At 35.0% G+C, this 21,486-nt stretch overlaps 1 protein-coding gene and 1 pseudogene across 6 annotated transcripts in view; one reads left to right on the forward strand and one right to left on the reverse strand.

Annotated features, from left to right (window-relative positions):
• Slc4a10 (solute carrier family 4 member 10) overlaps positions 1-21,486 on the reverse strand; it is a 267,507-nt gene that overhangs the window by 40,790 nt on the left and 205,231 nt on the right. For all 6 annotated transcript variants that reach the window (XM_048345333.1, XM_048345335.1, XM_048345332.1 and 3 more), the window contains 5 exons: positions 20,581-20,727; positions 19,173-19,273; positions 15,933-16,107; positions 15,215-15,348; positions 14,597-14,842 (listed from right to left, as the gene is read on the reverse strand). In XM_048345333.1, the coding sequence (XP_048201290.1) occupies positions 14,597-14,842; positions 15,215-15,348; positions 15,933-16,107; positions 19,173-19,273; positions 20,581-20,727 (803 nt within the window). The remainder of the gene's footprint in view (positions 1-14,596; positions 14,843-15,214; positions 15,349-15,932; positions 16,108-19,172; positions 19,274-20,580; positions 20,728-21,486) is intronic.
• LOC125350073 lies at positions 635-20,865 on the forward strand (annotated as a pseudogene).

A 21,486-nucleotide genomic window follows, 5' to 3' on the forward strand; every position in this document is an offset into this window, starting at 1 on the left:
ATGAAATAAGTAGCTTTTTCAGTTACTGCTTGCACCACATTCGTCCACACAACAGTCACACACTTAGACCACCTCACTATTCTAGGACAGGCTATTTCAAAACTCAAGATAGAAATAGTGCTGGCATTCCACATCACTCTACAGCATTTCCTGGAGTGAGAGATCCTTGCCACAACTCCTTATCTTTGACTTATTAGCCAAATGGAAAAAGCATCCAAATCTTTATGATTGTTATAAGCTCTATTTTAGTTAATTTTGTATAACCATATCAAAAATTAAAGGAGGTATGTAGTTCATGCTCTAAAGATCATTTATAATTTTGCTAAATAACTCAAACTTAGAGGTAGGTTGAAGTGAAAATCCTTGTCATCTCAGGGCATACCATTCTTGGCAATGACTAATAATACTATTAAAAATCAAACAACTAATACACAGGGTTTACATGAGAACATACTATTGATAAGGTGCCATGATAAATGATGAATTGTGATGGGAATAGCTAGAAGAAAGACTCGGGAACCATGGTATTCTTATGTGATATTAAAATGTAATTTTAGATCATATGCTACAAATGCTGCATGTTATCAAGTTTACAAATCATTAAGGCTAACAAGTAAAAGTAACAAACAAATTAATGACCCTCCAGGATCTGAAGACTGTATTTTCCCATGGCCTGCCTCCTCACTATGTAACGCAAGTGAAGACATTTGGCGAAGCTTGCCTGATGGTAAGAAAACCAGCTCTAACACTTCTGCATTACCTGAAAAACACCAATTTTTCTCATCCAGCTGTACACTATCTTCTGTATGGGGGAAAAGGAACAAGAAAAGCCCTCAGTCTTTGCCATGTTACTCATTTCTGTGCAAAACACGACTGGCTTATATAGCATGTTCCAGATGCTCATCTTTGGTTAAAAAATTGCCGGGAACTTCTGCAGTCTACCTTCACCAAACAGCACTTTGATCAACTTTTAGAGGTTTCAATCTGGCTGAAGAATTTCAAAACTATAAATGAATGCTTCCTTAGCCAGATAAAAATTCAAGAGAAGTATGACTGGAATAAGAGAGAGAGAGCACTGAGAAAGGCAGTCCTCTGAGAGACACTGTTGAGCAGGGCATAACACAAGTGAGAAATGCTACTGATGCTGTTGGGATTATGCTGAAGGAGCTCAAGAGGCAAAGCTCTTCAGGGAGGTTTCACCTTCTTGTGGCAGTAGATGGGGTCAATGCTCTCTGGGGCAGAACCACACTGAAAAGACAAGATAAAAGTCCGATTGCCCCAGAGGAACTGGCACTTGTTCATAACTGAAGGAAGATGGTGAAAAACGATTGGAATGGAGGTGCCATTGTGTTGACATTGAGCCAGACTAGGTCTCTAAACCCAGCAATGCCTTTATGCCTCATGAGCTGCTGGAAAAGGAAGGATTTGATAGACTGGATCCCTTCCTTCCTATCCTGGTTTCTAACTATAACGCAAAGGAATTTGAAAGTTCCATGCAGTATTAGTTAGAGAATAAGTGGCTGCAGCATGAGAAAACTGCTACAGAAGAAGGGAAGAAGGAGCTGCTGTTTCTAAGTAATGCCAATCCTGGACAGCTGGAATGGCTCTGTGCCTATCTCTAAACCATGAGCTCAATAAGCATGTGAAACAGTGGACTTTTCTTTCAAGCTGGACCCAGTCATATGGGGAAATTCCACTGTACCCAGGTAGAGCAGCCAGGCTTCTGTAAGTACAGAATTACAGAGGGCTGCAATTGGCTTTGGGACTTCAGGGCTCTCCTTTTGAAGTGACTGTAAACCGTAGAATGTCCTCTTGTTCCTGAGACTGATACTATTTTTGGGATATTGTTTTCATATCTAAGATAATCATGAATCTTTTCCTTAAAAAATAAAATACCTTTCAAATTAATGACCTTATATGTGAACCTCAATTTGTAATCAATTTGTTTCTCAAAAAAAAGTCATACGTAAACCTACAGAATGAATTTTCTTATTGACATATTCTGTAAATGTAGTTGGCTTCCAAGATCACACATGCACTATATAACCACATACACTGTATAAAGTTCATTGGACTGTCTTTGTTAGGTTAAGAAAACTGGAAGCTAACCACTATTGCTAGAATTACTTCCATAGGAAAGAACTTACAGTTTTTAAACCTCTCAAGCAACAGTTTCTCTGTTTTGTCTTTGACATCAGGAATTTAAGTTCCTAATGTTTAAACCATTTTGTGCTGCTTCTAGATGTAACTTGGTGCCATTTTTACCATGACAGTCAAAACAAAGTCATCTATGTTTCACTGTGTGTTCCTCCCAGCATCCCTTTTCAGAATATCTCTTCTTTAAGATAATCTCCTATAGCACTCTGCAGCCCTGCCCTCATATCATGACCATTACTTTCCTAGCAGCACCCTCAGGACTGATGGGTATGAGCAGTGTCCTATTTCCCAAGTCCCATACAAACCTTGTGGATTGGCCTCTCCATCTATGTTGTTCACCCTGTACTACATTCCTTCAGTTCTGTGGTCCAAGATCATTGTCCCATGTTAGTGGGGACAGTGGCATAAGATGTTAGTGCATTCCTGGTATATATTCAAATTAATATAATGACCTTCTGAAAATGCTAAGCCATAAATCTAGTGTAAGAGCAGAAAACTATTAGGGGAGACATAACCTGTGGACTAAGGCCCACAAATAGACATTAGCAACCTATGTGTTCTTGACAGCCTCCAGCAGACTTCACACAGAAATGAATTCTAAAATGGAAAAGTGTATTTTAATATGAAATATTATTCATTATAGACATTAAATACAGCTAAGAAAATCATTGTTCCTTCTAGAGTCCACATATCTCATATCTAAAATCACAGCAGATAGTTCTCACAAGTTATATGCCTAAATAGGAAAGTAGAAAAAGCAGTGGACCAATCCTTGGTAACTGGAAGAAGACTCCTGGCTAATTTATCAAGAAGACAATGAGAAAAGTGCTATCTCTTATCTTTTCTCTGTACTAGTGAACTCATTTCAAATCATTTTAACTCAAAACTACAAAAAGTGAAGAAATGAAAAACAGGAGTAGCATTGTGTGCTAAAATGTGAGCTCTGAAATGAAAAACTCATCTAGAATAATTTCTCATGAAAAGTGCCAGCATGATGTAACTGAAGATATTGGACCACCCAGCCGAACTTCATATGTCTATTCAAATCCAGGCATTTAGCTGAGTGACCTTGGACAAGATTTTTAAGCATTTTGTGTTTCAGGTGTTGTTGTTATTGTTGTTAATTTATAATTGGACATGATGGTAGTAATTCACTTGCAGGGTTATGATGAGGAAAAATAAGAGCATATGTTAAAGTACCTGAACAGCCCTGACATAAGTCAGTTCTACTAAGATACTATGTATGTGTCATCATTAGAGCCCATGTTGTCATCATGGTTAACATTATAAGCTCCTGTACTAGATAGTCAGACAATCACAAGGCTGAGAGGAACAGGTAGTAACATATACGTACATTTTTATTTTCTCTGCATTAGGAAAAAAAAACATAAAAGACTAGCAATTAGCTTGTGGTGCTGGATCATTTGGCTTAAAATTCTTGTAAAAACAAATGTTCTAGACCTTTGATTTCTTAGAGGAAAGCAAGTTCTCTGAGCCATTTATTTATCCCAGTGGTCACAGTGTGATTAGATAAACACTCTAATTAAATGCCCTCATCCAGAAGTCTTTGTATTTGCTTCAAGGCTAATGGAGGTGATCAATCTTCCCTACACTAGGAGAGTTTGAAGCTATCTTCTGGAAAACATAATTTGGTAGGATGGCCTCAACATTGTTACTAATTTTAGTCCCTGGGCTGCAGATGTTCTCTTCCTGCCTTTGTAGTTATTAATAGCACTTCCCTGTGTGTACTGAACAATAATGGTCTGGGATTCATTTCTTTCAAGTCTCCATATTGACTAAATTAGTCCGCAGCATGCTGGGTAGCAAGGTAGGTATTAATATAAGACATGAAATCAGAGAATTATGACCTGGAAGTCAAACATGCTTATGATTGTTCATTTTTAGTTCAAAAAGTAGTTTGAACTACAAAAATAACCACATTATAAAAAAAAGAAAAAGTCATCTCTCATAGTATTTAATCAACAACTATAATAATTCATGATATATTTATTTTAGAGGTTCTATTGCATATTTTCAATATATTATTATGAGTATATAATATTTTATACTTTTAAATTGCAATATAATGTAATTAATTTCCAGGTTACTATATAACCCTCCAGAATCATGATTTTGAAGAAATACAATAATTTACTTACTCATTTTCTATTATTACACATTTAATTTTTTCTATTGTGTCTTCAGCATAGAATTTTGCTGGTTATTTTGGAAATGGAATCTTGTATACTGTTCTGAGTGAGCTGGCCTCTAGCATTAATCATCTGAGTCTTAATCTAGAGTAGCTATGATTATAGGTGTGACCCATCAATGCCTAGACAAAAAAGTAGCTTCTTAAAGAATATGTCCTCTACTAGAACTGTCCTAGACATCTACTAATTATTACAAATGAGGGAAACCAGGTGGTCTATGTTTCTTTGGATCTGGGTTTACTTAACTTAATATGATCTTTCCCAAGACTTTCCATGTCCTTATAAAGAAGGTGACATCAATCTCTCTGATGGAAGCATAGAATTCCATTATGTATATAGCAGACAATCACCATAGCTCAATAGCTATCTATATATATGACCTAATAAAATGATGCTAATAGAAATGAACTATCAGATATGGAAACGAGGATTTTTTCAGGGTACTGTATGCAGTTATTTCTTTTTACTTTTGTATTTTTTTCCTATGGTTTATCTCCTGTTGTCATTGTTTATTATTTCAGTTCCCTTTTGTATTGTATATAAGTTTATCTGATTTGGGGATGGGAAGGGGAATCACAGAAATGATGAGACAAAGGACAAAGGGTGAACCAATGCAACAGTGATACAAGACAATATGCTGGAAATGAACTTTACAATTTGGAGGTGGGGAAAATGAGTGGGGGGAGACACACATAGTGGGAGGAAATGGGATAGTGGGTGACAATGTTGGACAAGAATTGTATTCATTTCCTTACTTATTTAACTGTAACCCCTTTGTTCATCACCTTTACAATAAAAAATAAAGAATATGTCACATGTCATTGGAAAACTTCACCATCATTAGATATTAATAAAAATATAGATACTATATTCATTACATTCTTAACCTTTTCTCATTTGAATTTCATTTCCATTCAAATAGGCATATCTGCACCTTGGGCTCTAGGTACACAGTTTAGAAATATTTATCATTCTTTTGACATTTAATATCATATGAAAGCATTTATGGCAACTATAATCAAATATTCATTTGTGGAATAATGTCTGCTTCAGCAGACAGCAGGTTCAATGAGGGCAGCAGATAACATGTCCAAGCTATCACATCTGTACCCAAGTGCCCAGTACACAGCATGCAGCTTTGTTTGTCAGCAATTACTTTAAAAGTCTTAAAGTTATCTCGTATAAAATACTCTACTGGATATGGGTCTAAGTGAAATGAACTCCATGTTTTGGAAACGAGTAATATATCACTGTTGTAATTACTTTCAGCGTGACATGTGAAACCGTAGCTTCTATTGTTGATGATCCTCTTGTATCCCCTTCCTGTGGTTGTAACTGCACTATCACTGTATCTTATCTGAGTACCCTGGATACTGTATATACTGGTATTAGAACTAAGAAAAGGAAAGGGAATACCCAAATTGAGAGACACAGGATAAAAATACAAATGACTATAAAAGCAATACTTGCAAAACTGTTTGGTGCAAACCAACTGAACAACTCATGGGGGGAGAGGGAAAAGGGGAGGGGGGAGGTAACAAACAGTACAAGAAATGTATCCAATGCCTAGCGTATGAAACTGTAACCTCTCTGTACATCACTTTGACAATAAATAAGAAAAAAATAAAATAAAATACTCTACTCATTTCTAGTTGAGACACAAAGAAATAGAAAGTTACAATTATTGTGACTATTATACTTTTGCTTTAATATGTTACAAAGAAAAATTCACAAGCTTCAAAACCAAATGGACTTCCAGTCACTGGTGGCTCACATCTGCAATCCTAATTAATCTGGAAGCTAAGATCGGTGGTTGGAAGTGGTTGGAAACCAGCCAGAGTAGAAAAGTCCTCAAGACTCTACCAACAGTTAATAAGAACAGGGCTACTTTGAGATTTAAATGAAGATAACATGTGTAATGTGTTTTTTGGTCATGTTTTCTTGAAATTAAGTTGTTGAACAAACCAAAAAAACCCTTGAAATTTTCTACTTTTCAAATTTAAAAAAATTTAAGAAAAATTTTTCTTCTATTGTATTGTAAGAGTGATGTCAGACAGGTTACAATTGCAGAAGTAATGTGTACATTCCTTGTCCAACATTGTTGGCCCCTCCTTTGTTTTCACCCACTTTCCCTCCCCTCCAACTTCTCTCCCCACCAAGTATTTCTTTTACTAATGTCACTTGTTAGAAAGGCCTCTAAGCATGATTAAAAGTGTGCAGTATATAGCTGTGATACAAAACATCCACTAATATTGAGATCAATGAATGACTAACACATTGATATTTTACAAAAACCAGAAAAATTGGCTCGAACTTTTCCAATATATACCTTGTGTAGAACTACAAAATGTACACAAAGTCCAATACTGGCATTTCATTAATTTCCCAACAGATAAGTCAAAGCTGAGTCATATAAAGAGATCATATCATCTAATTAGAAAGAGCATTATTTTGAAAAGAAAAAGGGGGGTGGGGTTCTACTCCACAATGTTTTATTTCCTTATTGTTAAGTCGTAACTCATTAACTTCTTCTAGAAAATATTTTTTTTTGCTTCACAGAATTTCAGTAATAAAAAAGTGAAAAAAAAAGAAAGAAATCCAGAGGTATCTTGAAGAGAAAAAGTGCTACTCCCAAAACGTAAATCTTTAAAGATCTCTGACCTTATTTAACTGAATTTTATACATAAATTGCTAGGTAAAAAATTAGCAGATCAATGGCTCGCATTTTGTAGCTATGTACTTCAACTAACTCTGCCAAACACAGGCCTTTATTACTGATTATATTTTCCTTTTAAATTTGACGTTAATTATCAGAATTCTCAGGAAATTTTTGGAAGGTCATTTTATATGCATATACTTGTTGCCTACTTCCACTGTATTTGTATGTGTCAGTAGTTGAGAAGTGGTGCTTTAAAGAAAATTTTAAATTCTAGTAGTTGGAATAGCTATTTAAAACTTGAGTTAAGTAGAGAAAAATACACAATTTACCCTCCTAGTAACACATACTGACATATAATATACATTAAACAAATTTTACTGAGAAATATGGGTAAAACATCTAATATAACCTATTTTATCAACTCACTGTAGCCCCAGCTCCTTTATTCTAGGTTCACTGAGTTACGCTTGCATGAAAAATTCACTCAAGGATGATGTGATGATATTCCATGGACAAAATTCGGGTACTGTTTTATCTCTTACCAAAAATGGCTGACCAGATAATCAATTAATACATTTATCTTTGAGTACCATGTCTAGAATTCCTGGTACCATGTCTAGAAATCCTGGCAAGAGAAAAGATCTCAATATGTCTTATTTTTATCAGTGCAATTCAGTACAACTGACAAGCCAACAAAAAAACCATTTCTGACATTCTGCAAGACCTTGGTGTTGACCGGGAAGGGGTAGCAGCCACAGAGTTTGTAGGTACCTATTCTGGAGTATGGCCTTTCTGTGTTAATATGCTAGTGGGATTCCTGATCTGAATTCTCTGCCCATGGACAACATACACATATTAACATAGTGTCTTACAGTATGAATTAAAGCAATACGCTTTCACTTAAAAGACTTTAGAATAGATTCCTAAATCTAGGTCAATTCAGAAAGCAAAGAAAAATTGGGTCACTACTCCATAGACTGTGAACTCTTTGAAAACAGTCAGTTCATCTCACCCAAATATAACATGTGGCCATTCAATTCATCTTGAAAAAAAGAAAACAAGTAACTACCAATTCCTGTTTAGTAACTTCCTTGCAATATTAGGTGATGGTGTAGACCTCTTTTGTTCATTGCTATTTGATAAGAAAGATTAATTTATTTAAGATCTATAATTGTAATAAGGAAAATCACTGAAAGTGGATATGAACAATGCATTACTGGAAGCAATTATAAGTTTGTACTGGTCTCTACTTGTCCTGTAACACTCTATAGGTAGAAAAGTAAGATATAGGATATAGTTCATCAAGGCTCAAAATTCATGAAGGCCAGTGATAATAAAACAGGGAAGTACTAAACTCTTGTAGCTGATGCTATAAGTAGTGAGGACAAGACTTTATTGTTAAGACTAGAAGTTGAGTCAGTCAATAAAATGAAATTATGTTGGATGTACATAATGTAAAATTGTAACTTTGTCACTTGAAGGTAGGGATAGGAAAGGAAAAATGGAGAAGGAGGATGGCAGAGATAACATATATCAAGATTCCTTGTTCTCATGACTTGACATGGAACTGCAATCTCTTTGTACTACTTAATAATAAAATGTTAAAATAATTAAATTACCCTTCAATCTCTCACCATATACAAAAATGCCAAATAAACCTCCCACAAATTGATTAAAGATTGCATAAGGCTTAAGACATAAGGCTTAAACACACTAGAAATGGCCAAGTACTGTAGACTTACGCCTGTAACCCTGGCCACTCAGGAGGATGAGATCTGAGGTCTGAGGACCATGGTTCAACACTAGCCCAGGCAGGAAAGTCCAAGAAATCTTACCTTCAATTAACCACCAAAAAGCTGAAAGTAAAGCTGTAGCTCAAGTAACAGAATGCTAGTCTTGAGCACAAAAGCTCAGAGATGGAGCCCAGACCCTGAGTTCAAGCCTCCAGACTGGTAGAATGAAAGAAAGAAGAAAAAAAGGAAGGAAAGAAGAAAGGCAAGGAAGGAAGAAAGAAAGGGAGGGAGGGAAGGAAGGAAGACAGAGGAAAGACTAGGAGAAAATATTAGAGAAATGCTTCAGGCATTGGGACGGACAAGAATATATTTTGGATAAGACCCTCAATGCACAGGAAACAAAAGTAAAAATGAACAGTTTCATAAAAATAAAAGTTTCAAATACCAAAGGAAAGCATCAACAGAAAGAAAAGATAACCAGCAGTTTGAAAAAAAATTGCCAACTACACTTGTGACAAGGCAGGACTAACAAGTATAAGGTATTTGAATAACTCAATAGAATTTTTTTTAAGTCCTAAGTAATCTACATTTGAATGGCAATAAATATACAGTAGATGCTTTTTCCAAAAAAGACAGGGAAAATGCTCAAAAGCAGGGACCAACAGTCCCTGGGGTTTAGCATGTCTAAACCACAATGAGAAAAACAATTGCCTCACTCCAATAGAAATGATAATTATGGAAAAAATAGAATGAAGGAAAGAACAGAAAAGGAAAAAATAGTGTTTCATAGAACTCTTCATATCACTGGTAGTAATGTAAGTTATTGTATGTAAGTATTGTCATTTTGGAAAACAGAATGGAAGTCCATCAAAAATTAAAAATAAAACTACTACTATATTATCTTGCAATCCCAATATTTTGTATATCCAAACAAAATTAAATCAGAGTCTTGGCCCCTCCATACTCACTGTAGCACTATTTAATACAACCAAGAAGTAGAAACAACCCATGTTATCAAATGATGAATAAAGAAAATGTGGGATAGATAGATAGATATAGAGATATATATGCATATATGTGAACATATCTACTATACAGCAATAAAAATATATTTTGGGCCAATTAGGATGAAAGTAAAGGTCATTTCATTGAGTGAAATTATCCAGACACAGAAAGGAAAATAGCACTTGATCACATTAATATGCAGAGTGTAAAAAAGTTACTCTCAGAGACGGTGAAAGTAGAAGGGTGGTTTTTGATTTATGCATCATCATACTTTATAGAGATCTTTATAATATGTTAATTTTTTTCAAAATTTCTAGATACAATCTTAAGAATAGTAGTAAATATCGTGGAAACAAGCACAGTTGTCTTTACTTGTCCTGATGAGGTCTATTACTTTGCAACATGTTCACTTGGTAAACACTAAGTAGTAAGGGTCACTCAATCATGTAAATACATTATGCTATGACTACTGGAAAAGAAATAACAGCATGGTTTCTAGATAAAGGAAAAGGAAATTTACTTGAGGAGCTGAGAAAAAATACATTATCATTTCAGTCATTACCAATTCTTCAAAACAGATCACTCACTGCCCAGGTTATATAGAGTACTAGAGAAAGTGCTGGAGTAAGCAAAAACTGATTTGAAAAAAATCAAAAATAAAAATTTTTCTCATCACTTAGTAATGATATCAATTAGTCAGCAGGTTCATAATTGCCATATTTGATTTAACTCTAGTCTCTCTATATATGGTCATACTCAGACCTTGCACTTTGCTTTGGTCCAACTATTTGCAAGAGTGCACTCTTAATTTCTCTTTAAGTAGCTGCCTTTGAAGTTTAGATCATTATTATACTTTGGAGAAATATTTTATCTTACATAAGCAGCACATTTTTTTCTATTTTTGCCATTACTTAAAATCAAAGCAACCAAGAAAAACTTATTCCCTCAAACTCATTACTTATTGCTAACTTGACATATTCAGTTTGATCATCCAGAGATTCATATACATATACATATAAATATATTCAAAACTACAAAGATTATTTTATCACTTGCTCTTGGCACAATTAAGAAAAGTGTGTATTTTCAAATATAAAATCAACAGTCAACAAGGTTAACAGTCAACATATTACCACATTGTGAGGTTAACATGCCAGAGGAGCAAGGAATGTGTTTTAAAAAGAAATAATCATGACAGACATTTTGTAATTTAGTTGGCAAACTATGGATTGAAACAAATCATCATACGTAGGATAAAGAATATCTAACGTGTGGATTCTGAGAATGATGGCTTTTTCCCAATGTCTCCCATTGAACAAAAAATATGGTATAAATGGCACACATGCAAATACAAGTATTTCCATTTTGCAAATCCACAGTCTTAAAGATAGTATGTCCAGGTTATAACATTTTCTAGAAAGTTTTCTAATAAAACCTGTAACAGCACGACATCAGCAACATCTAAAGCTAAAAACTATAAGCAGGAATTAATACAATAATTAATATGAAATTGTCACAGAGACTAGAACATGAAAACCAGAGCAAGTTCCACTTGGGCTTCATGAAGCACAGTTAATGTGTGTAAAAGCGTGAAATTATATAAAACACTAAAATAGTTATTAGTAGATCATTATTAATTTTCTTTAATAAATATTACAAAAAGTGCACTAGTAAACATATACCTATGTACAAAACAGGAGATATTGATTTTCTTTTTCCAAAATGTAATAGCTGTACTTGATCACATGCATATATAAAATCTGGAAACCCATTCAACTAATAAATAGATTTCTAGCAATAGAATGTACATTTAATGGTAGGTACTTTCAAGTTAGAGAACATGTATATTCATGCTTTTTTAAACTTGACCATCTGTTTATTCCAACATATAGTTTGTTCCTTAAATATGATTTCTTTTCACATTTTATTAGTATCAATTAGTTGATCAAGGGTTTTATTTTTGTCAGACTCACCCACTCTGTCACTCTCCTTCATCTCTCCTATCCCTTCCAGAACCAATCTCACAAGCTCCATTGTTCCATTGTTTATATACATTTACACATGTGCATTTACACATGTACACAAAGGCATTTGGCTGTATTTATCCTTCTTCATCTTCTCTTACTAATACCCACATCCTGGACATTTTTTTTACTTTGTGTCATTAATTTTTAAGTGTATGTTAAATGTCCAAAAGGATTTCAGAATAGTATTTCATACATGAATATACAGTAGTTCAAGCAGGTTGACCCCTGGCTTACTCTAACTTTCCTTGTCTGTCTTCCCATTCTTATTCAGCAGCTCCTGTGAGCTTAGTCTTATTATCTTTATTCACAGATTTCAGTATTGTTCACTTTCTAGCATTTTCTTTCCCTCCCTATCAATCTCACAATTACATATGTTCTCTTTCTGTATATGTGTGTGATCCTTTATGTATTTACATATCTGTGCGTCTTTTATTTCTAGGATAGACATATGAAAGACAGCATGCGACTGTGTCCTTCTAGGAAGCCAGGCCATCCTAGAGCAAAAATCACCAGGGTGAGGTGCCAGTGCAGTAGCTGGTCAGTGCTACATGTCCCATGTAGACTCCTCAGCTGCTATTACACTCAGTTCAGGTAGCAGAGGACACTTGCAGCCTACTGTGCCTCAGGTTGAACCAGTTTTTCCACTATGTCCACTCCCTAATTTTGGCAGAACAAGGTGCAGGGGCAATGAGGACATGGTGATCAGCACACATTCATGCTCACATTTCAAGTAATTAAAATTAATGTACCACAGTTTTCCAAGAAAAATGACCTTATGAAGATCCCATTTTAAGAAGCAGAGAAGGAAAAGCCTGGAGAAAGTGAAGATCTGAGCCACTCCTCTATGGACACCAAGAAAGGGAGGGATTATGGACTCCTACAGCTACCAAATTATCCTTTTCTCATTTGTCTTACTTAATCTCACTATGTGTCTGAGGCCTAGAAAGCTTCAATTCTATGCTTATCTCTCTCCATCTTCTCAATGGATTGCTTTCCTCTGTTTCTTTGCTTATTTTGAAGCACAATTTTCCTATCACAAACTGCTCATCTGATGACCTCATTGTCCCGTTCAGTGGACAGAACGCCTTATATATCCCCTTTTCCGTTTTCTACTCCCTTTTTAATATTTCTGTACACTGGCTTCTTATTAACCTCCTCTCAAAATCCACTAGTGTTTCTTTATGTTATTAGGGATCTTTTTCAAATATTTTTCCCAACTGATCTTCTGTTTTTTCCTCTGAAGACCTCTTGATACAATCTTGTCTCTTGCCTTCTATAACTTGACTTATAACTTCTTCCCTTCTTTCCTCCCTTTCTTCTTACATTCCTTCCTTCCTTTTTCTCTTCCTTTGCCCCTCCTATCCTTCCCCTTTCGCTCCTTTCTTTGCTTCTTTTATTCCTTCTATTGACTTGCTAACTTTTTTTACTTTTCTACCAGAAGGCTATGAACATTATCTTGTGCTCAAATCCTGCCTTTTCCAAACTTACCTTTCTACATCACTCAGTTGTGATCCTCATTCTGAAATGTCTAAGAAGCTGACACTAAGGCTGGCAGAGCAGTGGAAAGGGCAGGCAAGTGGTTATCTTCCTACCACTTCAAACAAGTTTTTCTGCTGTGATTCCTTGTAACTGTTCTACATAGTTTCTTTTGGAAAGCTTATTTATATTCATTGTCATTCAAAAAATGGCATTAAAGTAATAAAACCTGGTTTCATTTCTTGTTTTATCACTATCCACCTGACTTTAGACAAATACTTACAAGCTTTAACGAATCTCCTACATTCAGGCCTTTGCATACTCTCTGTCCGAACCATCCTCTTAAACAATTCCTCAGCATCTTCCTAAGCCCTATTTTTTTTCTTTAATTCTATGTCACTTCCTACAGAAACCCTTACTCAAACCTCAAATCTAAGAACTATATACTCTGATGTAGTGCTATAGCATTCTCTTGCAAGCTCAGAACCAACATTCCTCTTATCAACCACTAATAGTAAAGAGTGATTTAAAGGGTTTGAGGTCATATCTAAGCTATTTATAGGAAAAGCCTTGGAAGTTGATGCAGAAGTTGTTTTGTAAATAATATAATCCTTGCACTTACTTTCTAAAAATCTATGCAAAGATGCGACCAAAACATATTAAAATTAAATAAAAGTCAGTTGATAGCCACATATACTCTACAGATGTAACCTCAGACAAATCTTCAACTGTTTGTTTCACAACTAGAAAGAATAATAGGTCTGATCTCATTATTAAATCTGAACAATAAAATAAACTTCCAACAAGTAATATATGAATATTTCTATCTTGTCACATGTTCCAAAATCAAAATACAATTTAAATTCAGTGCCTTTCATTCATGTATTTATAATGCTTTCAAACATCAATTTATACAATTTAGATTCAGTTTCTCTCACTGCCTTAACCTATAATCACTTATATTTTCATTACTATATTTCTTTGGATTTTAATAAACTGAAAAGAATTTAAAGACAAAATAATTTATAATTTGCAAAATCAAAACCAATACACATGAAAATTGCCCTGATTCATTAGATACTTATTTTAAGTAATACTTGAAAAATAGAGATTTAGAAATACATTCTTGGCAGAAATTGCATAATGAGAATCAGATGCCTGACTGATTAGATAACTTTAAAAATCCTATTCAGTTTTTAAAATTCAGGATGTAGGTCATGAATCAATTTAAGGCACACTCTCTGCAGAGTACTTCTTCATTTTTCTTTTAACAATAGCATTATTTGTATGAAGAAAAGCTCCACAGCCAAGAGGGGAAGTTGCACTTACGAGTATTGGGTCAGCAGTTCCAAATCATTATGCATGTTGATTGGATATGCTTCACTGAGTTCAAACAACTTCTCCAAGGCCTCATAAATAAAAATGATGCAAATAAGTGAAGCGAAAGCTTCTTCCGTAAACCTGGTGATGTAGCAGACAAGGGAACTTGCATCTGTAGCCACCAGAATAATACACAGTGTTGCAGTCCAAAGTCCAATGCTGGCTCTTAAAGACAGGTATGATAGCCCATATTCTCTAGGAGGAAAAGGAACAAGAGTGGGAAGAAGGTCACTTTACAGATTGCTTCCATTTTAAATAAGTGAAAATAAGCCTAACTCAGGAAGGGAGTCAATAGCCTTCCCAACCCATGAGTATTTAAAATAAAGATTTTGAACAGGATATCATAAGTGGACCAAAACTAAGAGATTTTTCACTGTTTAGAATGTAATCTTATTTTTTAAATAGATATTGCAGAACAATATACACCAATCTTTGGCTTTTCCATCATCATGAAGAAAAAGAATGACAGAACAGAATCAAATCATCTACTTTTACCTCTTCCAGGAGGAGAATAAACACAACAAAGACAGCAAGAAGGGCTAAAAGCCAACTGCATGTAACACTTACTTGCAAAACTTAAACAAAATCTTTTCAAACACCAAAACTGGTCCTGTACTGCCTAATATGGTAAGAGGCTGTCCACCAAAGAGAGAATAGGCTATCCCAGTCATGGATGCTCCAAAGAGAGATTCAATTGCACTCTGTAGAAACATAAATATTTCTGTTATATAGCTGGACAGGCAACCTTTATGTTAGAGGAAACACATTTAAAATACATTGGCATGTCTGTTCTACCCAACTGGAAAATATCTTAACAACACTGGTCAGTATGTCACAATGAGCATGAGAAATGGGTCAATGGTGGTCAGAAAAACGAATGGTAGCAAATGAGATGTTTCCTTGATACCTCTTGGTTGCACCTGGCTCTCTATCTTAGAAAATGTTAAAATATGTTCAAGATTAGTGACTAAACAATAATGTGACTCAAATACAAAGGAAATTACTTTCTGTAAGGCAAGACCCAGAGCCTAAAACTTGCCTAGAATCAGGGTGGGAGGTAGCAGATGATGGCAGAACTTATACAAAGCTCAGGAATGAGCTGTTCTGAAACATTCTACCATTTCCAGGTTACCAGTTCCATTAGCTATCCAGGAAATCCATATGGAATTTCTTTCACAGACTATATATCAAATCTTCAAAACCCAAAGTCAAATGTTCACTTATCTAACTCTAAAAGTTGAAAGCAAATAAAGTTTCAAAGTTCAGAGAAAAGTATAATACATACTATACGACCTTCCGTTGCTTCTCCCAGCAGTCCTCCAAATGTGATGACAGGAGACATACACGCGCAGTAGAGAAACAGAAAAGATGCTAAGCACTGCAGGCTGAAAGCATCTCTGAAGTCACTCCAGAAGAATGGAGCTTTTCTTTTGATATCTAAAATAAGTCCCCCAAAAATCCTAAGACATGGGGGGAAACACAATAGTGAAATCCAAATATATTAAAAATAAAACCACATAAACCAAAATGCTCATTTGCTCTGTTGCCAGGTCACAGTCTAGGTTTTCCATCAGCAGAGATGAGACCGACATTAACCTGCTACATTGCAATGTAGTGCGCTACAGGGATGTCTTTGTACCACTGTGTTTGTTACCTCGACTATTTTGCCAAAAAACAAAAACAAAAAAAAAAAAAAACAACCAAAACCTCAGGTTCCATCAAACAAGGTTCAGGGTGGTTTACCAACCAACTTGCAAATAAGGAGATTCCAGGAATCTTCTCATCTCTCTGCCATTTCTATACCAAGCTACTATCCTAAACTCACACCTACCATGCCCATCAGTCATTGGCAGCAGTTTCTAATTGTGTACATTCCATTTAGCATAGCAGGAAGTAAGAGAGGAGAGGGTATTGCTGTCTTTTGTACATGTCAATAGTGAACTACACATCACCCTCGAGAGAAAAATGCAGTCTTTACCAAGTCTCCAGTTGCCTACTTCCTCTGCCAAAAAAAAAAAAAAAAAAAAAAATCCTCATCATAAATTGTTCCAAACAGATATCTAAACGATCCTTATAAATAAGAGCAATACTTTATTAACACAGATAGGCTTCAGGGTTGTTTTAATTTTTAGGAAGCTAGGAGATTGACCTTATAATAACCAAACTAAAGTATAATTGTTATCCACTGTTGCCTAAACATATTCTAACTTTATCCTTCACAAGATAATGATGTCCTTTCTTGGAACAATCCATTTATTCCAAATAAATTAAAAAACACATAGAAACATTTAAAAGAACTTTGGGGCCAACATTAAATTGTGAAATGATATTTTAAAATTTGAGGATGAATTTTTTAATCTGTTAAAAATGAGACCATTAATAAGCAGGCAATCTCATTCTCTGAACACTTCATAATATTTAGACTTAATGATTGACTTGAACATCCTTTTTACTTCATGAAATAAATATGTTATATTAAGGTGAATAAAACTACAGTGACATTTCTACATAAAAGTTAATGGTGAAAATTCATATTTTTAATCTAGATGTGGTATCACAAAACTATAAACCGAACTAAGGCAGAAGGATTGCAAGTTATTGGCTAGACTGGATCCATATAGTGAATTCCAGGCTTCAGTGAAAATTCTATGCCAACTAAAAAACCCCACAAAACAAAAATGGAAGACCTACTATGTGCCAAAGTTAAAGTTTTGGCAAATTTCTCTTGTCCAACATAACATACTAGTGAATGTTAGTAGAGATCTTACAATTATAAGAATATAGAATCCATTTTTCCCTGGTCTTTACTTCCTCCATGAAGGACTGAGAAAAATGAAATTTGAATTGAAAAAAAAAATGACATTTGAAACTCAAAGACACTTGCAGAGAACCTTTGAAAGTTCACCTTGGGTTCCTCTACCTGTGTTTGCCACACCGTGTATATTTTTTAATTCTGGATAATATTTTTTCAGAATAATATGTTACCTTGACAGAGTCACAATTCAAAATCTACTTGCTATGTGAACATATGTATTTATTTCTGATTATATCCCACCTGATCCCAAGAAGAATTTGAGGCGGTTATGAACTATTAATATTCATAATTTTATAGCACTGCGATTAGAACACAGTTTTCTAATTAGTTATTTATTAGAGCACACATTAGTCTGAATAGCTGTTATATAACTGTGTAATAAATGTGCTTTTAGCAGTAAAAATCTAAATCCAGAAGTGGGAGATCATTACAGAGAACAGTGCAAGAGCAGCCCAGATGTACACCAGCAACTCCAGGAGAGCAGATGAATAATGGATACTTCAAGTCATGTCAGCAACAGAATCTGTGGAAGAACTCTGGAGGAGCGAAGATACCGGATATTGGTGACCTGGGAGGATTTAGGAAGCAGTAAGGAAAAGTGAACTTGAAAAAAAAATCTAAGCTATGAGGCATGTTATACCTGAGAGAGAAAGAAAAACAAAACCCACAAAAAAATAAGGGAGACAGGTGAATGAAGAGAGGAAGGGGAGATGAGAATGCACTATAAAATACAATGCATATCCTACAAAACTAGGAAAATTTAGGGAGAAGTTGGGTTGGGAAGGATGGGGGAGAATGAGGACAGGGGTGACATCCAAATGCATGGTACTTATAAACTAATTTGTCAAATGGTAATTCCTTTGTACAGCTACTTAAAGATAATAAAAATACAATAAATAAAAGAAAAAGAAAAAGACTGCATTTAAGAGTATGAAAACAAACAGAATGATTAACAAAGCTTCCAGTGAAAGGAAAAGAAAAAAGTCCAACCATCTCAAATTAGATATCAAGCCTGAGGAAGATGTTAAAGGACAATTCCTCAGAGACAAACATAGATCGGGGAGGGGTGGGGAAAACACAGGACAATTAAAATGCAGAGTTGTCAGGAACTGGAAAGTCAGTTTAGAGGGCACAAAGGCTGAAGTATAGGAAATGGCCTGGGGGTAGGGGAACCAATCCTGCAAAGCCTTGCAATTGCTTTAAATTATGATGGAAGCGTACACAAAAATTCCCTGAAGAGATTCCCACCCAAGGGCTTCTGATTTTCTGCTCACACATTGCTTGGAGAGAGACAAGCTGTCAAAAAAACCATAAAGAACCGTTTTATGAAATAAATTGAAGCTTTCATCTCTTCAAAGATGTGTGATTAGAAAAATAAATCGTATAGTTCTTTCAAATCACAGGCATAATAATAAAAACTGCCATTATGTACATCCTACTTACACTTAATGAGATAAAGTCTACAATTCTGAGTTCTTTGGTATTTAGTTTTATTTCCATCCTGAACTTGAAGCTCTCAAAGGGCTCTTTTGAAAGAGCCCACTGACAGTTTCCATATTCAATCTAAGTCTGAATACATCTTGTGCACAGAAAAATGAAAGGTTAGATAAGATAAAAATGGACTGGTGTACCCACTGCTCTGGTTTAACAGTAATGACAATAGGTATTACTTCAGAGAGATCAAGTCCCATCCATGTAATTTTCACTAACCTTCCAGTTCGCTCTAGCTCAGGTCCACTATGGCCACCGTGGGGCTCAGCTTCCCCATGAGCTGCTGTTCCGTTGGGTACAGTAGGAATCTTCCTCTTCTCCTGCAGGAAGTTTCATTGTTTGTTTGCTTGTTTGCTTTAATTCCAGGTGTTAATTTTAAATAACAATAATTTGTTTTTCCCTTGAAGCAATCAATATGCAGAGTGGCTAAAAATCCAGGTTTTATCGTGCCTATTTGACCTCTGGCAAGTTTTTTTTTTTTTTTGGCCCCCTTTATTAGAGTAACTACAGTACCAATTTTACAGTGTAAGTAGCAAGTAAGAAAATTATCCACTATTTTAAGTCATTTTCCTCTATAATCCATCTCACATTCCTACATAAGAAATCATTTATGTCTTAGTGACTCATAGACATAAATACTATAAAAAAAAGGAAACTTCTAATTGAACCATTGGCAAATTAGCTAACATTTATATAAGTGTCATTTTCTGTTAGATTTATTCCACCCACTTTTGCCAGTGACAAGGAATTTTGAAAGCTCCTACTTAATGCTACCTATGGTGATGTGAGAGTTCCCAAATGTCTGTGAATGCACTTAAAAGGACTATAAACAATCTTGAGCTGGTACAGCTTTGACAAGCAAGTGCATAGCATAAGAAAAACAAGGATGTTAAGGGTACACACAAGTGCTTATCAAGACTTTTCACAAAGTCCAGGGAATATTTATTTTCAGGATTATTCTTTGAGGTGACTGGCTATCCTTTTAAGTAAAAGAAATAAGTCTTTAAAATTCAGTAACTTGTGTATTTCAATGATCTTGAAAATTATCCAATAGGGATAATTGACAGTGAAGTGGACACAGCCTTTCTAAACATTCTTAATTGAGTGTTGCTTCAAATGATTTCCCACGTATGACTGACCAGAAACTTTACTAAGACCTGGGATGTCACTTCAGAGCAGTGGTGAGACCAGGCTGTAATTCACAGGTTTAGGGGTCCAACGAAAGTCTGAATAATCAGCAACCGAGAAGATTATAGAGCACAGCTTCAGTAGGAGCAGAGGTAGCAAACTGATGCAATTTCTTTGTAAACACTGACTACCAAATTCAACAGTCATGCCTTCAATAAGAAAACAGCCTCACACAATAGCAACATTCTTTTTAAAAATTTTATTTATTTTAATTTAATTTATTATTGGTATTTTCAACCTCAGAGAGTAATGTTAAAAGTATGGAATTAACTAGATCTTAAAAGAGCTGTTTTTGAATGGTTAATTGGAGATAAGAGTTTCATGGACTTTCCTTCCCAGGCTGGCTTTGAACTGTGATCCTCAGATCTGTCTCCTGACTAGCTAGGATTACAGGCATGAGTCACAGGCATCTGGCTAGATTGTTTTTAAATACACATACCTGGGAAGGAACGTTCTTGGGAGGCTCTATCCGAATGCTGGGGTCCCACTCTCCAGGAGGGAGAACAGTGACCTGATCTAGAAACTCATCAATCCCTGACACCAAGTCATTACGATCTTTAGCTTTGTAAGCAACATCATGAAACACCTATGGGAGGAAGACAAATATTGTTTGTAGTTTTTTATTACAAAAATCTTAAATGTCTTTGGTATTTTCCCACTTTCTCCCATGTGATGTTAACATTTTGAATAGGCAGCTCTCACTCTAAAGAAGTTTACAATGTGAAAAAATCATAGCTTATTTTGTGAATCTGCACAGATTGTTTTGTTAGAATAATAGAATGACTGTGGAAATGTCTGGAGACAAGGAATCGGAAAAAGGGAAAGGGAAATGAAATGAAACCCTTTACACAAGGATTAATTCTTTAAGCTATATAGAAGTTATTTATGTGTTGGATAGATGTAAACACTCTGGAGGAAGTCCTTGATTAAAAATAGAGATCAAATTGTACTATAAATTGTTTATGGCATAAATCCTGGCATAAAAAATGAATTTTAAAGAAGTTTTTACATTTAAGTTGGCTTTTAAACCAAGCATTGTGGAACACATTTGTAATCCTAGCACTTGGAAGTTTAAGGCCAGTTTAGGTTCCATAGTGCTAAAAAGATGAACATTTGTTTCAGTTTTGGAAATAGTGTTAAAATTAGTATTTTAATTAGTATAGACATGTATTTATATAGCAAAGAAAGTATATTTCCATAAAAAATAAGAGTTTTCAGCATAAATGCCCTCAAGTTAGATAAGTGGATCCCAAAAATTTACACACAATAGAATTTTATTCATCCATTAGAAAGAATAAGATTTTTTTTTTGCAAGGAAATGGATAGGTTTAGAACAAATCATGTT

Source organism: Perognathus longimembris, chromosome 4 (genome assembly GCF_023159225.1).
Source record: "Perognathus longimembris pacificus isolate PPM17 chromosome 4, ASM2315922v1, whole genome shotgun sequence".
Classification (NCBI taxonomy): Eukaryota; Metazoa; Chordata; class Mammalia; order Rodentia; family Heteromyidae; genus Perognathus; species Perognathus longimembris.